Source organism: Eumetopias jubatus, unplaced genomic scaffold (genome assembly GCF_037043125.1).
Source record: "Eumetopias jubatus isolate StellerSeaLion01/CBP00866 unplaced genomic scaffold, mEumJub1_p1.0 scaffold_1, whole genome shotgun sequence".
Taxonomy (NCBI): domain Eukaryota; kingdom Metazoa; phylum Chordata; class Mammalia; order Carnivora; family Otariidae; genus Eumetopias; species Eumetopias jubatus.
Window position 1 is genome coordinate 208,352,088 of NW_028274807.1, and position 25,106 is coordinate 208,377,193.

Below are 25,106 nucleotides of genomic sequence, written 5' to 3' on the forward strand. Positions count from 1 at the left end.
GTGCACTAAGATTTATGAACTTTTACACAAGTTATAATTCAGTTAATTTTTTTTTAAGATTTTATTTACTTGTTTGAGAGAGAGAGCACAAGCGGGGGCGGGAGGGGCAGAGAGAGAGGGAGAAGCAGACTCCCCACTGAGCAGGGAGCCTGATGTGGGGCTAGATCCCAGGACCTGGAGATCATGATCTGAGCCGAAAGCAGATGCTTAACCAACTGAGCCACACAGGAGCCCCTAGAATTTTAAAACACAAAAACAGGGGTACCTGGGTGGCTCAGTCAGTTAAACATCTGACTCAATTTTGGCTCAGGTTGTGATCTGAGCGTTGTGAGATCAAGCCCTGCGTTGGGCTCCACACTGAGTATGGAGCCTGCTTAAGACTCTCTCTCGGGTGCCTGGGTGGCTCAGTTGGTTAAGCGACTGCCTTCAGCTCAGGTCATGATCCTGGAGTCCCGAGATCGAGTCCCGCATCAGGCTCCCTGCTGAGCAGGAAGTCCGCTTCTCCCTCTGACCCTCCCCCCTCTCATGCTCTATCTCATTCTCTCAAATAAATAAAATATTTTAAAAAAAGACTCTCTCTCTCCCTCTCCTTCTGTGCCCTCTTCTCTCCCTCCCTCTCTAAAAAGAAAAAGAAAAAAGAAACCCCAACAACACACAAAAACAGACCCCTGTGAGACTGAGAACAGGTACAAAGGAAGAAAAGTTCCCCAGAGTAAAGCACTGTGTACAGCCCCTGGATTCTGGAGCCAGACTCCATCATTTACCACCTGTATGACCTTGGTTAACTCACCTCAACTGGCTTGGCCTTAGTTGCCTCATCCATAAACTGGGGATGATAATAGTATCTACCTCAAAGTGTCATTGTGCAAAATAAGTAACTTAGAAGATTCAAAGCTTAGGGTAGTATCTACTATCTGTTAACAGTAAGCTCCAAACAATGACTTGCTGTTATGAAAATGAATAGTTGAATGTTCATCACTAGGGAGAAAGATGGTCACTAGAAGAATAAAAGGAACAATTTGCTGGAAACATTAAATATCAAAAATCTTCTCATTTGACTGCTTCAAAATATATAAATTTAAAAATTGACAGAATTACAAGATTTATTCAGCAATCATGGTGGGAGAGCTTAACATAGCTGTCTCAGTACACAGATCATAGACGGATGTGGACTGAATGTTTGTGCCCCACCCCCATTCACATTCTGAAGCCTAATTCCCACTGTGATGGTATTAGGAGGTGGGACTTCCAGAGATGATTAGGTTATAAGGGTGGAACCGTCATGAATGGGACTAGTACCCTTCTACAAGTCACCCCACAGAGCTCCCCTGTTCTCTTTCTGCCATGTGAGGACTGGGCAAGAAGATGGCCATCTATGAACCATGAAGCAGGCCTCACCAGAGAGCAATCTGCTGGCATCTTGATCTTGGACTCCAGTCTCCAGAACTATGAGGAAAAAGTCCTGTTGTTTTTAAGCCACTCAATCGATGGTAATTTTGTTACGCAGCCCAAACAGACTGATATTGACCAATATGTATAAATGTGTAGAAGATTTTGAAACACAAATAATATGCTCAAATCTAGTGGACATATATATAATGCAATACGTTGATTTCAACCACCCATGAAGCATTTATGAAAACTGACCCTATACTAAGTGCATCAGATACTGCATTTGGTGGTAATAAACCCATCCTACCCTCTCCCACCCCATCCCCAAAATAGCAATGTCATGTGCCAGTAAGAAGTGCATCTTTTTCATGTCACAAGATGTCCACAAACAAACAGTCCAGGGCAGCTACACAAAGATACCATGGGGAGACGGGTTGGTGTGACTTCTGGCCACACTCTCCTTAGCCTGTGGCTTTCACCCTCATGGTCATGGGATGGCTCCTCTAGCACTGGACATCATGTCTGTTTGTACAAAGGGCAAGACGTGGAGGGATCAAGCTAAATGTTCCTTTGCAACATCCTTCCCAGGTATCACACCCAATGACTTCTCATACTTAGAAAGGCGAGGACTGGGGGCGCGACCCCTCCTCCAGCTGCAAGGACCGGGAGATAGAGGTTTTTTTAACAGTGCACATTACCAATCTGAACAAAAAAACGTAAGTCCTGTCGTAAGGAAGAAGGGGTAATTCTGACAGGCAACTAACGATACACCACACTAAAAACAGATACCTAACATTCAATAACATAAAGACCACATTCTCTGCTCACAATGTAATTAAATTAGAAACCAACAACAAAAAGTTATAAACTAAAAAAAAAAAAAAAAAACCCATATACATGCAGGAACTCTCCAGAAGGACAGAAATGTTCTATATCTTAAATGGCGTGTAGGTTACATATATATATGCATGCACCAGAGTCTTCCAACTGTACACTTAAGATTTATGCATTTCACTATAAGTAATTATACCTCTATAAAAATATACCCATGTCCTGTTATTCTTAAAATCTAATTACAAATAACTCACAGGCCAAAGAATAAGTGATAATAGAAACTAAGACAATATTTAGATTTCAACCAAAATGAAAATATTATACATCAAAACATGTGACGTGGCTAAACAAGTATGAGAGATGATTATAGCCCAGAACGTGTATACTTTTAAAAACTTGGAAGTCAGTCAGCAAGGGGCCCCCCATACGGATGGGACACTGATAAAGGCAGGCCACCGTTCGCAACATTCTCTCTCCCGGCATGAATCCTTTTATGCACAGTAAGCGAAGAGCTGTGCCTGAAGGCTTTCTCACACTGATTGCATTCATAGGGTTTCCCCGCAGTGTGAGTTCTCACATGCACGATAAGGTGTGAAGACTGACCAAAGGCTCGCCCGCATTCCTGACAGGCATAGGGCTTCTTGCCGGTGTGGGTCCTCGCATGTTTCCTGAGGGATGAGGGTTCACTGAAGGCTCGCCCGCATTCCTGACACACATAGGGCTTCTCTCCAGTGTGAGTTCGCATGTGACTCTTGAGCGTTGAGAGGCGACTCAAGACCTGCCCACAAGTAGCGCACTCATACAGTTTCTCCCCGGTGTGTATCCTCTTGTGGACGTTGAGATGAGTGCTCGTCCGGAAGGGCTTCCCACACTGGTTACACGCATATGGCTTCTCCCTGGTGTGAGTGCGCAGGTGTGTCTTCAGCGACGAGTGCTCCCTGAAGGCTTTCCCACACTGACTGCATCCAAAGGGCTTCTCCCCAGTGTGAGTCCTCAGGTGGCTCCTCAGGGAGGTCGGCTGATTAAATGCTTTCCCACAGTCCTTACACTCATAGGGCTTCTCACCTGTGTGGTTTCGCTGGTGCAGAATCAGGTTAAAGTTCCTTGTGAAGGTTTTCCCACACTGAGCACATTCGAAGGGCTTCTCCCCAGTGTGAGTCCTCAGGTGGCGCCGCAGATTCGAGGAGTACTTGAAGGCTTGCCGGCACTCCTGACATTCAAAGCACTTCTCCGTGGTATGAGTCTTCTGGTGCCTGATCAGGTCGGAGCTGTATCTGAAGGATTTCTCACATTTGTTACATGCGTAGGTTTTGTCCCCATGACAGATCTTGTCAGGCACGATTAGGTGAGCGGGCTGGAAGAAGGATTCTCCACCCTCGTGGCATTTATAGGGGTTGCCGCCAGCGTGAATTCTCTGATACTGAAAAAGTGGTTCAATGCCGTGAAAGGGTTCCCCAAGTTCACTGTATTTATAGAGTTTTTCTCCAGTCTGGCGTTGCTCCTGTCAAGTGAGGAAAATAGGAATCTCAAAGACTATTACGTTCACAGACTCTCCCCCAGGTGAATTACATGTAGGGAAAAGGCATTTCTATAGCTGAAGCTTTTACCATTTCAGTGCGTCTGGACCATTTCTACCCTGAGTCCCTTCAAGTGGATGCTCTGCCACAGAGAGCTGTCATTTTTGTTATGTTTGTGAGGCCTCTTAGACGCAGACTTTTGCCGAGTTAAAGGCAAATTAAGTTTTAAACACTTGATGTCTGTTCACATTTATAAACATGGCTGCTTGTGGAAACTCTGGGAAACACATGCCTTGATCTACATGGAGGGTTTTCCCCAACTCATGACATTCACAGACTCTCTCCCAAGAACCTGCTTTCCCCTGAGTGTACACCACTTGCCTTGAATCTCTCTCTCTCTCTCTCTCTGGCCTCTTGTGCTGCTTTTCTAATCTACAGCAACCCCAGACTTGTCCTACAACAGAGGACGAAGAAAAATCCTTGGGCACCTTACCCTTTTCATGCCAATGGATGGAATCTCTGCAAAAATATCTTGGTTAGAAATTGGATCTTGGGGTTGATGCTGAGGTTCTGGAATGAATAAGGATAGAAAAATTAAGTACCCGGGGAAAGAAACTGTGGGACCAAGGCAACCAAAACACTAAGAAGAGAACATGTGGATTTTCTTTTTTAAATACCGATTCAAAGGCGCCCGGGTGGCTCAGTTGGTTAAGTGACTGCCTTCAGCTCCGGTCATGATTCCGGACTCCCGGGATCGAGTCCCGCATCGGGCTCCCTGCTCAGCGAGGAGCCTGCTTCTCCCTCTGAGCCTCCCCCCTCATGTACTCTCTCTCTCTCATTCTCGCTCTCTCAAATAAATAAATATTTTTTTTAAAAAAATACCAATTCTAGGGGCGCCTGGGTGGCTCAGTCAGTTAAGTGTCTGACTCTTGATTTTGGCTCAGGTCATGGTCTCAAAGCTGTGAGATCGAGCCCTGCATCAGGCTCCGCATTCAGTAGGGAGTCTGCTTGAGATTCTCTCTCTTCCTCTCCCTCTGCGCCTCCCCCCACTCATGTGCACAAATAAATACTCTCTCTCTCCCACACACACAAATAATCTTTTTTAAAAAATAAAAAATAAATACTGATTCTAACTATGGTAGGAAATTGTGAAGAGGAAGAATGTATCAAAGAGTAAAGGAAATTTTAAGGTATTTGGCCACGTAAGGAGTCACGTAACCATAGGAACAAGGAACGGAGATGGTAGATAAGTTACTGAGAAAGAGTTCTCTGAAGACTGAGACTGAAATTGAGAGAATGTATTGGCAAGAAAATACACTGGGGAGGCACCGGATAAAGCATACACACATTGTATACACATAAAATCCACACTGGATAAACTATACACGTGGAAATGATAAATGTGAAGAGGAGGTAGGACAAATCATTCTATGAAACCAGAGTAGAGTATATGGACAAAAAGGAAGGAGGTGGAATCCAGTAAAGCAGCTCCCGTCAAGGGCACTCGAAGTGTTTCCCTTACTGACAATTTCCAAACCTAACACTCATCTTTCAATCAGAGCTGCTGCTCCCTGATCTGCCTGCTGCTCACCTGGATGGGTTCCTGGGAAGCTTCTTCTCTCAGGGGGCCACAGCTCTTCTCCTGGCTCCAAGTGGGAAAACGTACTGGGTTTGCCTAGCTGATCTCCTGCTCATGGGGAAAGATGCAGGGTGTGAGCAGACCGTGCCTGCCATTAACCAGCGTTGATATTCTGAAGTCTTTAGGGGCACTGGGGAAGGGAAGAGCAAAATGAGCCTGCCTACATTCTCACGGGCATGGCAGGGCTTACACTAAGGAACCAAAGTATAAGCTCCCTCACTGGGTCCCAAAGGACAATGGGATTCTCCAGGCCCCAAAACCCAGGGCCTCGCTCAGAAACACACTTGAAAAGCCCAGAAACTTTTAACCATGGAGAAACAGCAGCAAAGATACCTTCATTTCCACAGGGGAGCCCCTAGACTGTAAGCACTATTAGAGCAGGATTTGTCCGATTTTTTTCACCTCTTGATTTCCCAAACCAGCACACCTCCAGGAACGCGTAGGTGCCGCAGGAGTGTGTAGATGAAGCAACAAGCCTGGCCTTACCCACGGAGGCCAGGTTCCTATAGTTCTCCAGCATCACATCTCTGTACAGACTTCTCTGGGCAGAGTCTAGAAACATCCATTCTTCTGGGGTGAACAACACAGCGACATCTGCAAAGGTGACTGGTTCCTGAAACACACACCCGTCCCAGCTCAGCCGGAGGCCACCCCCACCAGTACTCAGGAGGCTGGTGAGGGGGCCAGCCGGTCTGGGGAAGGGAGACCCATGCAGAGGATTCTCAGATGGGGCTCTGAGGTCTCAGAATCTGCCCTTTGACTCAGACCCCAGAACTAGAACACTCCTCTATCTACTCCTTCCTCCCTGAGGGACAGCATCCAGACGTGTGGTATCAAAGGACTGAGCCACTGGCAACTAGCCAGGAAGCCCTGGCAGTTTTATTCCCTTCCAGCTCCAGGATCCAGCAGACCTGAGCATGTTGCCGGCAAGAGAGAAGTATTCAGTAAATGACAACTGTTTGCCCCGAGAGACCGTGAAGACTAGGAGGCAAGGACAGCTCACAGCCTTGCTGTTTTCCCTCCTGATGCTCAGCAGAATGAGGCATTCCACAGCTAGGGAAGGTCTGAATGAAGCGGTGGGACTGCTGCCTGGGTTGTCCCAGGCACCTCCCCCTGACACATATTACGGGAGGTCCAGTGCCTGGAGGCCTGGAGACCAGCCCTGTGGGGTCAAGAAGCTCTAGTCCAAGGGAAGAGAACAAGGGCCCAAGCAAGAAGAGCAACAGGGATTTCTTACTTACCCACGGACAGGTGATCAGTACCCCCGGAGCCACAGCTTCGTCCTCTGTGCCCTCCTTCTGGAGCCAGGCGGGGTCCTGGGCAAGCAGAGCTACAGGAAAGGAGGGAAGGCCAGGAGGCCCTGTGAGCACACCCACAGGACCGAAGGTTGCCCACCCCGACTGTGAGTGACCCTGTGTGCACACACATATGCACACACTCACAGGGACACACACACGTACAAGAGACACACACATGCACTTGCACACACTCACACACTTAGGGACACGTGCACACTCACACACACATACACGTGCATGCATTCACACAAACATGCAGACGCATATACACACAGACACAAAACATACGTACACGTGCACATACACATACTGAGAAGAACGTGCAAACACCCACATACACGTGCACGTTTTTTCCATTCCGAATCTCTGGAGTCACGGTCTCAATTCACCAACAGACTCTGGAGTTTCTGGGGCACCCCCCACTGCCCCTTGATTCAGGCCTGGGTCAGCATTCCTCCCTAGCTGCTCGGCCCCTTCCTCTGCCCCACTCTGCGGGGCCGGTAGCACCCCAGGACTTACCATAAGGAGGGGACAGAGAAGCTGCCCGCACCCCAAGTCTGCCTGTGAGAAGGCAGCATCTCCCCTTCCTGCCTTCAAATCAACCACACCCCTCCCCTGCCCCGGGCCTCCTGGCTCGGCCTATTACAGACGAGCAAGTGACCCCCCACACACACACCTTCTCTTGTCTCCCTGTGCCCCCACCTCCCACCGCAACGGGACCCTCCCCCTCAGAAATCAATCCTGACCTAAAAAATAATGCATATCATACAAATAAATAAAATAAATTGCAGATAATAAAAAAAGAAAACCTGAACCATGTCCAATCTCTGACCGTACATATTCCCCTCCTGGGGCTGGTGTAACAAAGTACCACAAACTGAGAGGCTTAAAGCCACAGATGCGTATTCTCTCTCGGTTCTGGAGAACAGAAGTCCAAGACCAAGGTGTCAGCTGGGCCGCGCTCCCTCTGATGCACTGGGCAGAATCCCTCCTCGCCTCTTCCTGGCTCCTGGCGGTGGCTGTCCGGAATCCTGGGTGCTCCTTGGCCTGCAGCTGCGTCCGTCTGATCTCTGCATCTGTCGTCACGTGGCTGTCCTCTCCCCACTGTGTCCCTGTCTCCCCCCGGCATGTTTCTTTTTTTTTTTTTTTTTAAGATTTTATTTATTTGACAGAGAGAGAGCAGGGAGAAGGGGCAGAGGCAGAGGGAGAAGCAGGCTCCCCACTGAGCAGTAAGCCCGATGCAGGGCTGGATCCCAGGACCCTGGGATCATGACCTGAGCCAAAGGCAGACGCTTAGCCGACTGAGCCACCCAGGCACCCCCACATTTCTCTTCTTAAAAGGACACCACCAGTCACACTGGAGAGCCCCCCCCCCATCCTGACCTCACTTTAACTCGATGGCAGCTGCAGAGACCTATTTCCAAGTAAGGTCCCAGTCACAGTCACAGGTACCAGCAGCTAATTAGGACATCAATATGCCTTTTTTGGGGGGCCACAATTTAAGCCAAAACACTCTGCTTTACCCTCTACATACTGTTTTTGTTCCCCACTGTGGGCAACCAACCCACCGTCCATTTCCTTACCTCCTGCTTACTCACGATCACCACCACTCCAAGGACAGGCACCTCACTCAGACCACCAGTGACCCCCCATCCCTGGTGGGGATCCAGTCGATGTGTGCAGTCATCTAATCCCTCCACCCTGAAGTGACCACACCCCCAGCTCCTTCTGTCTCCTGTACAACACCCTCCTCCATCCCTCACCCTTCTCACTTCCTTCAGCCTCTGCCTTGGCAGGTAGCCTCACCCGCTCTGGGCATCAGGTCCCAGCCCGGCTGACCGGGCCCAAACCCCCAGGCTGATTCTCTCCCCTGAACTCCAGACCCACCTCCACACCATCAGCTCAGGTCCCCACTCATCTGTCTGGGGAATTCGCCTTACGACCACAGTGAGCTGGGGGGCAGGGCTGCTGCCACTGCAGGCCTTGAACTTGCCCTGCTGGGTTTCAAGATTGCTTGGGACCCATAACCCCTTCTTTCTCTCCCTTTGGGAGAGGTAGCGTGTACCCTGTGCATGTCCCACCAATGTCTTTTGGAAGCAGAGGACTTGTTTTCTCATTTCACAGGTTCACAGATGAAGAAGAATTTTGCCCCTGGGAGAGACCACACCCCGAGTCTCACCCATGCCTGATTTAGATGATTCATATGGACTTGGGGACTTTTTGAGTTGATGAGATTTGGGACTTAGAGTTGATGCTGGAATGGGTAAAAACTTTGGGGGTGTCAGGATCATCTGACTGTATTTTGTATGTGGGGAGGACATGAATTTGGGGGAGGGGGACCAGAGGGCTGACCGTTATGGGTTGAATTGTGTCCCCCCAAGTTATTTTAAGTTGTAACCCCCCCACTACCTCAAAATGTGACCTTATTTAGAAACAGGGTCTTTGCAGATGCGATTAGCTAAGATGAAGTCACAGTGGAGTGGAGTGGTCCCCACACCCAATATGACTAGTGTCCTAAGAAGAGGAGAAAAGACAGAAGCAGGGACACAGGAGGGGAGAGGGCCATGTGACGACACAGCAATGTAGCTACAAGCCAAGGAACACCAGGGATTGCCAGGAAGGAGCCTCCCCACAGGCTTCACAGGAAGCACGGCCCTGCCAAACACCCTGATTGGAGACTTCTGGCCTCCAGAAATGTGAGATATGAACTTCTGTTGTCTCATCCCCCCTCAAAAAACTGTGCTCATCACCTTACTCTCAAAGGCTGTTCTCCTTCCAGTGTCCCTGATCTCAGGAAGCGACATCCCTGCCTCAGATGGGAAATCTCGCCCCTGACACCCTGCAGACCCCAACAATTAATCCAAAAAAAAAAAAAAAAAAATCCAAAAACTATACAAAAAAAAAAAAAAAACCCAAAAAACAAAAACCACCTCAGTGATGACATCGCTACAGAGAGCACTCATCTCCCGCCAGCCCCACCCACCCTACTCCCTTCCTCCTACCCCGGTCCCCACCATGGCTCCTGCCAACATCAGGCCTTTCCTTTTTGAATCCACTGAAGGATCACTCACTCCCTCAGAGTGCCTCCCCTCCTCAGCATCCTTCTTTTCTCTAGAAGGACCCTCCCCCTTTCCTCACAGCCCCTACCTATTTGTAACCACATGGTTATTGGCTTCCTTAGGTGTGTATTTTCTGCCACTCTCGCAGGATTAGACGCTTCGGAAGAACAAGCTAGACTTCCCTTTCCTTTCACCCCCGCCCTTCCCGCACTGTGCTTGGCACATGAATGCTCTGGCTTGTCTGGTAAATGAAAGCATGCAGGACTCACCAAATTCTCTCAAAGCAACCTCCTGCATATGTCTTAAATCATTCCACAAATCCCTCCCCTGTAGACAAGAATTAACACAACAGGCCCGACTGCTGGCCCTTGGGAACATGGATCTCCAGAGGGTTCCCACCACCCTAACTGGCAGGAGGGGCTCACTCTTTTTAAACTGTTTCTATGAACACTGTGGTTTGTGCTGAACGCCTGCTTTCCTTCCAGGAGTCCGGCGCCTACTGACAGGAGTCAGGTTCATGCTGGGCAGAGGGTGCCGACGTGACCAGCCCCGAGTGAAAAGCCTGGGCGCCAAGTCTCTCCTGAGCTTCCCTGGTAGACATCACCTCACATGTGTTGTCACAGCTTGTTGCTGGGGGTATTAAGCATGTCCTGTGTGACTCCAGAAGCTCATGCCTAGACTCCCCCAGACTTCACCTAATGCTCCAGTGGACTGAGCTCTGCGCCCCTTCACTGTGATAAATCACCACCATAAGTACGACTGTGGGTCGAGGCCTAGGAGTCCTAGTGAATGGCCACAACTGGGCATGGTCTCAGGGACCCCGCCACACCCACTCCACACTCACCGCTGGTCAAGGCCACTGCCACCGCATTCCTCACTGCCTCCACCCACCACTCAGATCCTCCCTGAGGCCCCGCCACCTCCCAGATGTTGGAGGGTTCTGCTAAAACTGCAGATGCACGGCACCACTCACCCAAACACATCCCTGGCTCCCGGCAGCCTAAGCACGCAGGCCGGGATTCTCCTCCCATGCTTCCAGGCCTTGAATGATCTGGAGCCCAACCCTCTGCAGTCAGCTCACACCACTCTCCCCTCCCTCTGCTCCCTTCACACAGCCTTCCGTGGGTCCCTGGGCACACCAGGCTCTCTGCCTGCCCGCCTCCCCCCTGGGAGGAATTTTACAGATGCCATTCCTAGGCCTGAAATCCTCCCCCCAAGCCTTCTCCCAACACCCCAACATCTTACCACACTAAATGATACAGTAAATATCATGATCTAAGTCGATACTCATCCCCCAGGGCACATGTGGCAAAGTCCGGTATCTGTCAGCTCCGCTGCATAACCAAACACCACAGACAGGGCAGCTTAAACGGTAGAAATTTACTTCCTCACAGTTCTGGAGGCTGGAAGTCTGAAAGCGGGGTGCCAGCATGGTCGGGCTGGTGAGAGCGGTCTTCCTGGCTTGTACACAAAAGTCTTCTACTGTGTCCTCACTTGGCAGGGAGCTCTGGTGTCTCTCCCTCTTTTTATAAGGACACCAGTTCTATGGTATTGGGGCACCACCCTCATGACCGCCTGCAACCTTAACCACCTCCTTAAAGGCCCAGCCTCCACCCAATATGGTCACATGGGAGGTTAGGGCTACAGCATATGATCTTGGGGGGCAGGGGGGTGGGGACCAGCCACAGCTTCTGGAGACATTTTCAGCTGTCATGACTAGGGGCTGTTACAGGCTTAATTGTGTCCCTCTAAAAACTCATAGGATGAAGTCCTAATTAATACCCAGTACCTAGGGGCGCCTGGGTGGCTCAGTCGGTTAAGCGTCTGCCTTCAGCTCAGGTCATGATCCCAAGGTCCTGGGATCGAGCCCCACATTGGGCTCCCTGCTCAGGAGGCAGTCTGCTTCTCCCTCTCCCTCTGTCTGCCACTCTGCCTACTTGTGCTTTCTCTCTATCTCTCTGCCAAATAAATAAATAAAATCTTTAAAAAAAAAATACCCAGTACCTCAGAATAGGACCATATTTGGACATGGGGTCTTTAAAGAGGTCATTAAAATGGGGTCAGTTGGGTGGGCCTTAATCCAATATGACTGGTGTCCTTATAAGAAAACAAAATTTGAACAGAGACATATACAGAAAAAGAAAACACAAGAAGACAACCACCTATAAGCCAAGGAGAGATGCCTGGAACAGATCACAGCCCTGAGAAGAACCAACCCGGACAATCCCTTGAACTCACACTTCTGGCCTCCAGAACTGTGAGAAAACAAGTTTTTGTGGTTGAGCCACTCAGTCTGTGGTCCTTTGTTATGGTGGCCCTGGTGGATCAACACAGGAGGCGCTACTGGCGTCTAGTGGGTGGAGGTCAGGGATGCCGCTAAACATCCCACGGTGCACAGAATGGCCCCACCACAGAGAAGGATCCAACCCGATGTCAGTGTGCTGCAGCTGAGAACCCATGGTCTGACTTCCAGTTTCCAGAAACTCCTCTCTGCCCCCAAGATAAAGCCCTCGTGTTACATGCTTCCATTGTATTCTGGTCTTCGTTGAAAAATAGGACCGCCCAGGCAGACTGTGAGCTCCACAGGGAAGGGGCCAATGTTTTATTTGAGATTGTCTCCCAGTGCCCACCTCACCACAGGGTGGCCAACTACAGCACCTGAAGAGTCATACTTCAAGAGCACAGGGTACTCCAAGTACTTCAAGAGTACTTCAAGGCAAAGCCTTGCCCAGAAAGCTTACCAAAAATACATAGAAGAGCAACACATAACATAACCTAAGAATTACTTCCTGTCAATGATATAATAGATTCCAAACGCAAGACTGAATGATACTGTTCAGAAACAAAGTTTATTATTCTCACTAGAAGGCAAGATGGAAGGAGATAAATGCCTTGAAATTATAGCTAAGATGTTATTTGTCCCCCAGAATTAATTTTTCCCCCCACTTCTCAGGACATATGGTTTGTTTTAACCTCATTCTTTATAAGCTCAGTTAAAACATATGCCATTTACAGTAAATTCAACTGTCATCTTCAGCATCTACATAACTGTGGAGAATTTAACCTTGCCCAAAAAGAGGTCTGGACTTGGCCACAGCTGAAAGGGATCTGCTCTTTCTTAACAGAAAGACCAAAGACCAAAAAAAAAAAAGATTCCCAGCCCACAATCCTGAAAATGTGCCTTTCCTCTTGAATGCATAAAGAACGGTGACATGACTTTATATATTCTCTCTTTCCAGTACAGGGAAATGCCTGCGGTCAGAGGAAGGGGGGCGGGTACAAGTTCCCGGACACAACACAGCACAGGCGGGGACCCCCAGGCTGCCAATTCCACCCGGCGCTCACTCACCAGAACCCCCGGCCGTCCCCAGCTCTGGAACACCCAGTGCAGGCACCGGCATGGCCATCCTCTGAATCTGCACAGCCGCCTTCAGCCCCTAGACAGAGTGACAGGGACAGATCAGAGTCACACGGTCAATGGAATCTGTTCCCAGCTCCTCACCCTGACCGAATTTGCAAGACTGACCCTGCTCTGGAAACACATTGATAGGGCGCCTGGGTGGCTCAGTCGGTTAAGCGACTGCCTTCAGCTCAGGTCATGATCCTGGAGTCCCGGGATCGAGTCCCACATCGGGCTCCCTGCTCAGCGAAGAGCCTGCTTCTCCCTCTGACCCTCCCCCCTCTCATGTACTCTCTCTCTCTCTCATTCTCACTCTCTCAAAATAAATAAATCTTTAAAAAAAAAAAAAGAAAAAGAAACACACTGATAACTGAGACATGCCCAGTGTAGCTTGTCCAGATTAATCCAATCCGTGGGTACAAAACTAATCACTGTGATAGAATTTCAACTTCAAAAAGGAATGGAATATGCACCCCAATGTTCCTAGCAGCAATGTCCGCAATAGCCAAACTATGGAAAGAGCCGAGATGCCCTTCAACAGACGAATGGATAAAGAAGATGTGGTCCATATATACGATGGAATATTGCTCAGCCATCAGAAAGGATGAATACCCACCATTTGCATCAACATGGATGGAACTGGAGGGGATTATGCTAAGTGAAATAAGTCAAGCAGAGAAAGTCAATTATCATATGGTTTCACTTATTTGTGGAACATAAGGAACAGCACGGAGGACATTAGGAGAAGGAAGGGAAAAATGAAAGAAGGGAAACTGGAGGGAGAGATGAACCATGAGAGACGATGGACTCTGAGAAACAAACTGAGGGTTTTAGAGGGGAGGGGGGTGGGGGGATGGGTTAGCCTAGTGATGGGTATTAAGGAGGGCACGTACTGCATGGAGCACTGGGGGTTATATGAAAACAACGGATCGTGGATCACCACATCAAAAACGAATGACGTATTGTATGGTGACTAACATAACATAATAAAATTAAAAAAAAAAAAAAAGGAATGGAGGGGGGGCCCAGGCTGGGGGGAGGCAACCTCTGAGGAGCCTCCAGCAGTGGGGGAAACACTGGAGCAAAGAGAGGCGTGGACAGCCAGCAGGCTGAGGGGTAGTGGGGGGACGAGGTGGACCTCCACACATGAGGCATGGTCAGCAAGTTATTCCCGGAAGCCCTGTGGTGGGAGAAAGGATCTGAACCCTCCTCCACTGGAGGCTTTTCCCTCAGGGAAGGTGTCTGACCTGACTTGCATTTCTAAGGGCTGTCTCTAGCTTCTGTGTCCAGGGTGGGGCCCGGGAGAAAGAGGGGCCTGTAGGGAGCAGTTCCAGGGGGCGCAGAGAACTAACAGTGGCTCTGGGTAGGGTGGTGGCAGTGAGGACAGCAGGAGCAGCCAGAGGTAAATTATATTTCAGGGGAGAAAAGCTCGCAGGACTTGGTGATGGATGGGAAGAAAATGTGGCAGGTGCCTCAGGGCAGGTAACGGGCAGAAATCCTGAACCGCGGGCCTTCCTGGCTGGCATTGGGCCCTCACAGCAAACGCCCTCCCCGGCTTACTGTATATTCAGAAGACCGAGGTGACACCCAGAGAGCCGGGTGGTCCTCTAGAATCAAAGGTGTCCCCCTGTCTCCAATTGTGGGCCTGATCTGCATCCTCAGGTCCAGCCCCAGCCCCTAGGAGAGGCACAGAGGGGACTGAGCAGGACAGAGGCGGCACTGAGGCTGCTCTGGGCCTGAAGGACCCTCAGATTCGGGGTAGTGCCGTCACAAGGCAGGTATGCAGGTCTGGCAGCTTCAGACCTGGTAACTCCCCCTACTCCACTGTGGGCCCCAACCACTGAGGGTCTCAAGTGTGGGCCCCAGCCACTGAGGACCTCAAGGACTGATCACGCCGCAGACGCAGAGGTGAACCTGACCCTTTCTGGTTCTGGGGGTTAGGCTAGGGGGTTGGGCCACAGGCTCTCAGAGGCACTGCAATACGCTTCACTGAAGAAAGGCTAGGAGCCCTCGGTTCTGAATATGAATGTTGTTCTGTTTTCTTAGAGTCTGTGTTTATCTATTTGGCAGCCATCAGTCGCAGGACCAAACTATTGGCCAGAGCTATTTACATCTGCCCTGCCATTCACAGCCCATCCTCTGAACCCTGTCGCTATCCAAGGCTCACGCAAGCCGGTATGACCCTGCCCTGAAACAGCGTGGAAGGGACATGGCATGGGAGCGAGGGGGGCTAGGACAGTAGAAGGGCTGAGCCTGGAGACCACTTCTTCAGCCTGTTTTGGGGTTCTTCTGGGAGCAGTCCCCAGCCCTCTATGTTCCTGTCCTCCCCTGGCCTAGCTGGCCATGAGGGGGAGGCCACAAGGCCTTATTCTCACATGACAGGGAGGCCTCAGAGCTGAGGATGAGGCCCACTGATGCCCGGAAGGGCTGGCCGAACCATCAGCGCCTTCAACCACGTGGCGGGCTGTACGATTACCAGCCAGTAGATCCTGGCAGCTAGGATGGCAATCTCTGCAATTAGAGATCTGCATCCTGGATTTGACTCCCAGCTCCAAATGTGGCTGTACCACTTATGGGCTCTGTGTCTTCATGGATGACCCACTCAGTTTCTCCACGTGTGTCCGAGTAGACTTCCTCTGCCCGCTCAGAACATTCTGTGACCACTCGTTTCCTTGTTTCCTGAGGCTCAGATGCAGCAGAAGCCCTCCTCTCCCACACTTAGTGCTCACTGCTGAGCTGGGAGTGGAACTCTGTGGAAGGTGCTAGAATCCCACACTAAGAGGAAAGAGCCCACAGAAACCGGAGAGGACAGCTGTCCCTTTTGGGTCCTCCCTCCCTCCCTCCCTCCCTCACAGGGTCCATCTGCTAATCAAGACACGGGGGTGGTGAAGGCCTGGAGTACCTGTGTTCGCGCCTTCACTGAACAAGCATTAACTGAGTGCTCTGTGATGATGCACAGAGTGCTCCGCGTGGGGTTACTGCAACGATCCTGTCAGCTGAGGCCCCTGCAATCCAGCAGCTCCAGTGAGGTATTTTCAGACCTCAGGGCCTCCAAAGCAACATGCCCTTTCCCAAGCAGCTATTGGAGGACATTCTCCACCTAAACAAAAATGTGAACCGATGGTGAGGAGGACCTGGGCAGTGAGGAGTGTCTCAGCTGCCCTGGGGTCTGATGCGAGCCATGCAGCGGTGAGGCTTTCAGCTGCCCTGCAGCCCACACCAGGCTGTGCAGGGCTTGAGGCTCCGCATGCTCAGAGCAAAGCAATGAAACAGGTCTCTACCATCCAGGCCCTGCCACCCCATCCACTTGCTGGCGTCTCTTCACCCTGAGTCTGACACCATCCATGACAGAGGTGGAGGGGCACAGACCGAGGGAGCCCAGAGATCTCACTGGCTCTGGGACAAACAGGCCCAGCCTGGGGGTGAAACTGGGCTCTATATGTCCCTCTATCCACACCCTAACCCTCATCTTTGAAATCCCCAAGAACAGGAACCTAAACCTTGGAAATTCCTACAGTGTGGGGAGGCAGGAACTCAGGGCCAAGGTGGGAGTAGCGGGGCTCAGTCTGTTCCCTGGTACACTGGAATGTGCCAGCCGGCTCTGAAGGCTCTTCCACGCTTTGGCAGGGGCTTATTTCTGCTGTGAGATCTTGATTTGTCTCCTAAGTGGAGAGGGGTCCGCAACAGCTCTCCCACGTCCCTTACAGTCAGGGTGACCCTCTCTCCCACGGTTCTCTTGTCAGGTCTAGGTTAGAGTACCTCCTGAAGCCATTCTGGATGCAGCTGAATCAACTCTCCAGGCAGAGTTTGCTCCTGGCTAGGGGTGAGTGACGACAAAACCCCCGCCAACACCCACAGAGTGCCCAGGGCTGCTTCCTTCCCTGTCGAGGCAAGTTTCTAGCACGTTCCGAGGCGCACCTCGCTTAGGCAGGTTGAGGGCTCAAGGATGTTGAGGGGTTTCTCCAAAAGGCAGGAGTTTCCCATGACTGTTGAGGAGTAAATCATACTGCACACAATCAATGTCTGACTCACACTGATGGCAATGTTTACTCGGGAGAACATTCGAAGAAGGGTCTTGAGTGACAGACAGGGTTTACCCAAATTCAGGAGTCATGGCCACTCCCTTCAGACCATGTGGGAATGTCTTTGAGGAGATGCCCCAAATGTCTCCCTGGCTCTGGTGTGCATCTCCAACTCACAAATTCCTCAACTTCTCCCAAGAGAGGGAATAAGGATAATCCCCCATGAATCTTACCATTTGCATACCATGGGGCAAATTTTCCTCCAAAATATCCTGCACAGGAGTCGACACTTTCGATTTAAGTTGAGATTCCCAGTCTAAAACAAATTAGAAAAAAAAATTAAGTTCTTTCAGAAATAGTGATATGAAATTGACCAAAATAAATATTTAAGTATTTATTGTTTTAAAATGTTTTTTAAATATTGAGCCTAAACTTGGGACAGTACTAAAAGGGAAGAAGGTGTCAGTGAGCAAAGGGAGACTCTGCAGGGTACAGCTGTGTGCAGAGTCTGGCAGTGACAGGAGCGGGGGTGGGGCGGGGATGAGAAACTATGTCTTCTGGGGATTGAGACAGATGTCGCCAGAAAGACAGCCTTATCAGAGAAATAAGTAAGAAGCAATTAGACAAAGAACACACACAGAAATGTTCGCTTTCATGAGGAATTGGACAATAAGTGTGGATATGATGTGGAGCAATTGGAACCCTCAACCACCGTTGGTGGGAATGTAAAATGGTGCACGCACCTGTCTGAGAAAGCACTTTGGTGGTTCCCCAAAAAGTTCAGTAAATGACCCAGCAACTCTACTCCTAAGTGTCAACCCAAGAGAAATGAAAACATACCCACATAAAATCTGGTACATGAATGTTCACAACACTATTCACAAGAGCCAAAAAGTAGAAACAAACCCAGCGTCTGTCCATAGACAAATGGACAAACAAAACACGGTCTACCCATACACTGGGACAGTAGTCAGCCCTAAAAAGGAACAAGGCTCTGACACTCGCTACAATGTGGATGAACTTCAACAACATCACACTAACAAAAGATAAGACACCCAAGGCCACATGTTGTGTGATTCTCTTTATATGAAGTATCCAGCACAGGCAAATCCATAGAGACAGAAAGCAGATGGGGGGGGCGCGCGAGACTGGTGAAGGTGGCACAACTTTGTGAATATACTGAAAACCAGTGAACTGTACACTTTAAAAGGGTGGATTCTTTGGTATGTGAATATCTCAATTTAAAAAAAGAGAGAGAGAGAGATTTGAACAGATCGTTTTCTGAGATCAATGAGAAGTAGGAGAAGGCTAGCAGAAGAGAAAAAACACTAACAGAAACTCACTTGAGAAACCTCACCCCAAAGAGTCTCATTTCCCCTTGCGATAAAGGGCCTCTGAAATGCTCTTAGACTGATACTTCCCAGCACACCGCCCCCCCAACCGGTGGGCAGCCCACACACACTCACCCACACCCGTGGAGCCCTCAGCTCTTCCTCTGGCCCCACCTGGGAGCCCAGACTGGGTCTGCATGGTGGAATCCCCACTCCTGGACAAAGACACACATGCTGAGGGAGGCAGGGAGGGTTTGCAGTGGGCTTCCTGCTTCCGCGTGGGCTTGAGCTCCTGGCACTGAGCGAGGACCATGGGTAGCAAAGTGATCGTACCCAATTTCCAGTGAACTCAGTGAAGCTCTTTCACAAGGGCCCACACCACAAACACCCTCCTCTCTGCCCCACAGGGATAAAGCCCTGAAACCCAAGGCCAAGTTCAATGAGACCCACGCAGGTTCTGACTATAGAAAGAATGAATACAATACAACAGATGGAGCTCTGTTTTCCTGTGGAAGCCCACACATCTTCCTTGGCCTCATAGCTGGCCCTTAAGAGGCATTAGACACCTGCGTGGGAGAAGGACCAGCCTGATGCTAGCCTTACCCCTGGGGGCGAGGGTCCTACACTTGTCCAGGATCACGTATCGGCACAGGTTCTTCCGTACACCGTCCAGCATCGCCCACTCCTGGATGAGCCCCACCGCCACATCCTCGAAGGTAACTGACTCCTAGAACAACGCACATATATTCTGGCTCCACAAGGACCACCTGCAGGACAACTGGTTATCACTGGGAAAGGGAGCACGTTCGGAACACTCCCACCACAGCAGGGCTCAGCAAACCTGGCCTGCCTCCTGTTTTTATAAATAAAGTTTTACTGGAACACAGCCATGCCCATTTGTTTGCCCATCTCTACAGCTGGTGTTGTGCCGTAACAGCTGTGACCACGACAGGGATCACATGGCCAACTGAGCAGACAAGACTTCCTTTCTTTTACCGGTTGGACAAATCCGAGAGTGTGAGCTTTGGCTCTCTTTGTCACTTCACACTACCAGTCACTGCCCGAGCCTATTTCTGGACTCTAGAGAGTTTTTCCTAAACTCTTTATTTAAGGCATCAGAAGTTTGGGATTGATCACTTAATTTTCATGAAATCCCTAGAACCCCTTCCCAAGACTTAAGCACTTTGTAATCTTTTATGTCTGTGAGAACAGGACTACCACTGCATCTGAGAAACTTAATGGTCTTTTCATCTCAGAACCCTGTAGCGCAGCATGGTCTGACAGAGCTTCCGTGAGGATGGGAATGTTCTAGGTCTGTGCTTTCCAAAAAGGCAGCCACCAGCACGTGTAGCTATTGAGCACCTGAGTGGTCAGGCAACCAAGAAACTGGGTTTTTAATTTTACCGAATTTTAATTAATTTCAAGTTATCCAGACATGTGTGTTTTTGGGTAGCCCTCCCAAGGGATGGCCCAGGTGTGGAGCTCTGCTGCTGCCAAGTCTAAATGACCCCATTCTGCAGTCAGACTCCGGAATCAGGCACAGAGCCCCGGGGTCACTGTGGGGACCCTTCCCCCCAAGCCAGTTCCCACCAGCGCTCAGGCAGTGAAAGAGACTATCAGGTCCCCTGGGGCAAGGCAGAGGGTGCTCCATACTTCCCCTCCCCTTTCGTCCTCAGTTGGGGGTGGGGAGAGAGCAGACAGGACCCAGAGTTACATAATCATGCTCCCCTCCCCCACTGACTCCGACTCCTCCAGGCCCCTTGCCATGACACCAGCGCCAGGGTTTAAGGTCTCATTAGGCGTCCTCCCTGCAATAAAAGAGACCAAGGTAATAAAAGACAAAGGGGGAGTGAGGGTGGAAGCAGAGCCCCACACAGGGGTTCGGCCCAGGTAACACCACTTCCATGGGCCTCCGGCAGGGCAGGTGTGAAAACCCTCACACCGAATCTTTCCCAATAAGCAACATATTGCGCCCAGAGCCACCTTCCAGACTACAGCCCCCATAGTGGTTCCTCTCATCTAATAAAAGGATTATTTCTCCTCTTATAGTCTCTCAAAAATACCTCTAACAGCCTCTACTTTTCCTCCACTGCCTCTTATCAAGTTGTGATTTTTAATTTATTTGCTTAGGTGATTTTGCCTCTCCCTCTCCAACTATAATGTACATTCCCAAAGTACAGACCTGTGTCCCCCTTTTTCAGGACTCCAAATCCTGCCACTAGCATAGTGCTTGATGCGTACTGAGTACTTTATATATTAGGGGTTGACAAACTTTTTCTTTAAAAGGCCAGAGTTAATATCTTAGGATTTGTGGGCCAAATGGCCTCTAAACCAACAATTTAACTGTGGTTGTAGCACAAAAGCAGCCACAGACAAAAGGTAAACCAAAAAAACACATTTGTTTTTCCATTTAAAAAAAACAGTTTTTATGGAAACCAGCATTGGGTCAGATTTGGCACAGTTTGCCAACCCCTGCTCTGTAACATGTGATAGAATACATCAACCAAATTCTCCCAGCTGCACCTCCTACGTGCTCTCAAACATGCCAACTTTGCCAGTTCCCCAATCATCAGGCCCCAACTACCAGCATGAGTCATGAATTGATTCTAGCTCATATATGGACTTTCCAGACACCCTACTTATGCCCAATTCAGTTTCAATTCCCAGTACTAACATATATGGACTCCCCGTTCATTCTTGTCCATCCTAAACTCCATGCTCAGTCCAGGCGTAGGTGTTTTGTTTAAATCACAAACACTCTGTCACTCTCCTACTTAAAACTGAATCAGTGGTGGGGCGCCTGCAGTCAGTAAAGAATCCAACTCTTGACCTCAGCTCAGGTTTCGGTATCAGGGTTGTGTGTTCAAGCCCCACAATGGGCTTCACCCTGGGTGTGGTGCCTACTTTAAAAAATAAAGAAAATTTTAAAAAACTGAAGGCTTCCCAATGGCCTTAGAACAAGGTCCAAAGTTTACCCCGGCCTTTAGGGCCCTGCCCGCCTCTCCAAGCTGGCTCATCCGTTCCACACTTTGTTTTCTCTACTTTAGCTGTCCCTCTTCTCTCAATTCCTGAAACACACCACGCCTAGTCCTGCCTGAGAGGCCCTGCATCTGGAATGTTCTCTCAAATCTCCTCCCTACCCTACTCCAAAGCCCGACCGCTTGTCTAGCTACATGCAGCTCATTTGGGGGATTCAAACATTTGTCCCTTGTAAGGGGTTTTTCCTGACCTCCTCCCCAAGTTCTCCTGCTCCATGTTTCCTTATCACCCTGGTCATGATTAATTTAAGGGAGGATAAAACCTCCACAGAGGCAAGTATTATATCTATTTCAATCACACTGTTTCCCCCTGTACAAGGCCCACTTCATAGAGGGCATCCCCAAGTCGAAACGTGCCAAACAATCAACACTCCCCCAAAATAACTCAGCATAGCCAGCCTGAGGCATGCACCTGCAGACGCACAGAACAATGTAACCCCACAAAAATCAAATATAAAAATGACTTAAAATGCCTGTTCATATAACATAAATCAACACTAGCTTTCAGAAGTCTTTAAGAAACAATGTTAAGTCCAAGATGGCAAGGCAGAACCTGTGCTCTTTTCGACAAAACACCTCACTTGAAATCTGAAGTCTACTTTTCTTCCAGAATTAATTTTTTTCATGTCTCAAAAGTTAGTTTTAACCCTATTATTTAAAAAAAAAAAAAAACACACTCCATTTATGACCAACTCAATTTCAATTCCTAGTACTAACAAAGGTATGTCATCTTTTTTCCTGGAGTCCCATATGTTTTTAAGCCTCGTGGTGATTCATTCACAGGCTTGGGGTAACCAGAGTGGGAGCTGCCGGGAAAAGAACTGAATAATCTTCCTTTTCCTTGATGGTAAGACTTCTGACATAACTGGGAAATAGCTTTTCTTAAGATACCCACATCTCGCAGTGAAAAACACTGATGCTCACAAATTAAAAGCTCTTTTAAATGAAAGAAAGGAATAAAGAGAAAGGAAAGGGAAAGGAAAAATGAAATGAAAGCTAAATTAACAGGCCCTAAGCTAAAGAACTACAAATAGTCACCAAAAAACTAAAAAAGAACAGCAACAACAAACTCTTGCCATCCCTTGATAGAGGGGACATTCCATTTTTTAAATTCACTTGTCACTCAAACCAATCGGCACACGCAGACTCAGGACCTAACTTTCCAGTTGCAGAGCTAGATAACATGAAACGTCCTATGAAATAAAAGGTGAATTACTAATAAACAGCTCCATGCATAAGGGAGGTACGGTAGTGTCCTACAAATCCGGGAGGATGGGTGAGGGCTGGGCCGGCTGGTGGTACCACATTTCTGAGCTGCGGGACCTGGACTGTACTACGTGATTTCCCTTTTGATGGATGGGCGACCGTCCTGTCTGCCCGGACAGGCGGTACCCGAGGGCAGGGGGCCGGGCCGGGGGTCAGGGGTGACGGCTGCGAGGCCGAGGGGTACGGGCCCCATCCCGGCGCGGGGTGCCACCGCGGGGAGGAGGCGCCGCCGCAGGGGCGGCGGTTCAGGGCCCTCCGGCCCCTCCTCGCGCCCGCAGGGCCCTCCCCGCCTTCCCGAGGGGCCGGGCCGCACCTGCAGATCGGCCGGAGACACTCCCACCGCAGCGCGCCGCGCAGCCCAGCACACCCGCCGCCGTCCGCTGCCGCCGTGCACTTCCGCTTCCGGCCTGGAGGTCGCCGGGAGCGGAAGTGGCCGGGGCTCCGGTTCTCGGGACTGGAGGAGCTTAAGGCAGTGACAGAAATGTTGACCCCTTCTTCATCCGGCCTCGGAGAGTAAATCCTAGTTTCCTTCCCCGCGGGGTGAAGTTAGGCTCTGGCATGGGGTCGGACTGGACCTTCAATGGGGCGGGTGGAGGTGGGTCCTGAGCCTGACTGACGAGGCTTGGCCGGGGGCGATGGGGGGGAAGGGGGGCGCGTCTAGGTTGATGGGCGGGGCCCGGGCTTGGTGGGCGAGGATAGGGGTGGGATCTTCCTGGCAAGTTGGGATGCTCCGTGTTTAACTTACCTTCGCCCACCTCCGCTTTGATCGTTTGGTTCAGCCCATGCCCCTACAAAAACATACCCATGGGTAAAATTTCTTTTTCAGATTTTCTAATTTCTTCTAAAAATAGGATTATATATTTTATGTCACCTACAACCTACTTTCTCACTGAAAATAAGATGTGAAAAAATGTTCAAGACAATAGAAAATCTGACTCTCCTTTTTAAAATCTAATATGGGGGCGCCTGGGTGGCTCAGTGGGTTAGGACTTGGCTCTTGGTTTTGGCTCACGTCATGAGCTCGTGGGTCACGGGATCCAGCCTCCCCACCCCCCCCCACTCCCCGTGGGGCTCTGCGATCAGCGTGGAGTTGGCTTGAAAGATTCTCTCCCTCTGTCCCTCCCCCAACTCGCGCTGGAGTGCTCTCTCTCAAATAAATAAATTTTTTAAATATTTTATTTATTGATTTGTCAGAGAGAGACACAGGGAACACAAGCAGGGGGAGTGGGAGAAGGAGAAGCAGGCTTCCCTCTGAGCAGGGAGCCGGATAAGGGGCTGGATCCCAGGACCCTGGGATCATGACCTGAGCCCAAGGCAGATGCTTAATGAGTGAGCCACCCAGGCGCCCCAATAAATAAATATTTTTAAAAACAAAAACTAATGTGTTTGGTATATAGTATACATAATACATACACAGAGGAGTTCAAATGGGGCGGGCGTCTCAACCCATCTCCAAATTTTCCCAGAAATAACCACTGTAACCAGTTCCCTGATAGTCTTTATATATCAAGCACATGTGTGTATTATTTCTTTCAATTAATACTGATATAGCATCGGTGGATTGCTACATGCTAAGTGCTAGGATTACAAAGTGCCTTCCTGCAGGGGAGAGACGGTGAAAGAGATGAGGTTGATCCATTCCAGTAAAACTAAGTCAACACGTTGTAGTATGTGCTATGTTAGCAGAATTTGAAAAAAAAAAAACTGATAAGGAGATGAGGCAAAATCAAGAAATTTGGTATGATTGAAAGTGGGTCTTGAAGGATGAATATCAAGCCATGGAAATGGTTATAGGAAATGTTGCAAGTATGGGGTATCGTGTAAGCAAGAATACAGCAGCATAGGGGAAATACACATTCTGGGAATACTAAATAATGTGTTATGGCTAGAAATTAAGGGTATGTTTGTGTTATTGTCACAAACATAGACAAATAGATCCAAGACAAAACAGCTCAGAAGCAGATTCAGGCATATATGGACGTTCAGTATGTGTTAGTATTTCAAGTCCATGGGGAAGGGAAGCTGTTGGGACAATTGGCTAAAGGATTAAGTTATTAGATCTCTATTTCCCATCATTCACAAATAATTCCTTATTATTCTACATGTTCCAAAATCTCACTATGATCTACTCAGTATGCTTGTTTAATATAGAAACGAATGTGTTTCAGCTCTAGGAAATTGTTTTATATTATTTCCTTGAATAATAGCCTCCTTTCTGTTTGGTTTTTTGTTTGTTTCTTTCCCAAATTTCTTAAGCTTTATGTTTTTGGTCTCCTTGCAGATTGTCACCACTTTATATCTTATTCCTTC

At 49.3% G+C, this 25,106-nt stretch overlaps 1 protein-coding gene across 4 annotated transcripts; it reads right to left on the reverse strand.

The window, feature by feature from the left end:
* Positions 1–1,077: 1,077 nt before the first annotated feature.
* Positions 1,078–23,204, reverse strand: ZNF333 (zinc finger protein 333). Of its 4 annotated transcripts, XM_028088716.2 has the most exons (9): positions 19,096–19,183; positions 18,628–18,707; positions 17,395–17,477; positions 13,089–13,176; positions 6,624–6,712; positions 5,869–5,995; positions 5,335–5,430; positions 4,237–4,313; positions 1,078–3,727 (listed from the first exon to the last, which is right to left on the reverse strand). In XM_028088716.2, the coding sequence occupies exons 2-9, from the start codon at positions 18,689–18,691 to the stop codon at positions 2,630–2,632; spliced, it is 1,722 nt and encodes a 573-aa protein (XP_027944517.2). In that variant the 5' UTR covers positions 18,692–18,707; positions 19,096–19,183; the 3' UTR covers positions 1,078–2,629. The 4 variants fall into 4 exon arrangements, with proteins under 4 accessions (XP_027944517.2, XP_027944519.2, XP_027944518.2 ...); XM_028088718.2 differs by lacking the exons at positions 18,628–18,707; positions 19,096–19,183 and adding an exon at positions 23,110–23,204; XM_028088717.2 differs by lacking the exons at positions 17,395–17,477; positions 18,628–18,707; positions 19,096–19,183 and adding an exon at positions 16,042–16,184.
* Between the last annotated feature and the right edge of the window lie 1,902 nt (positions 23,205–25,106).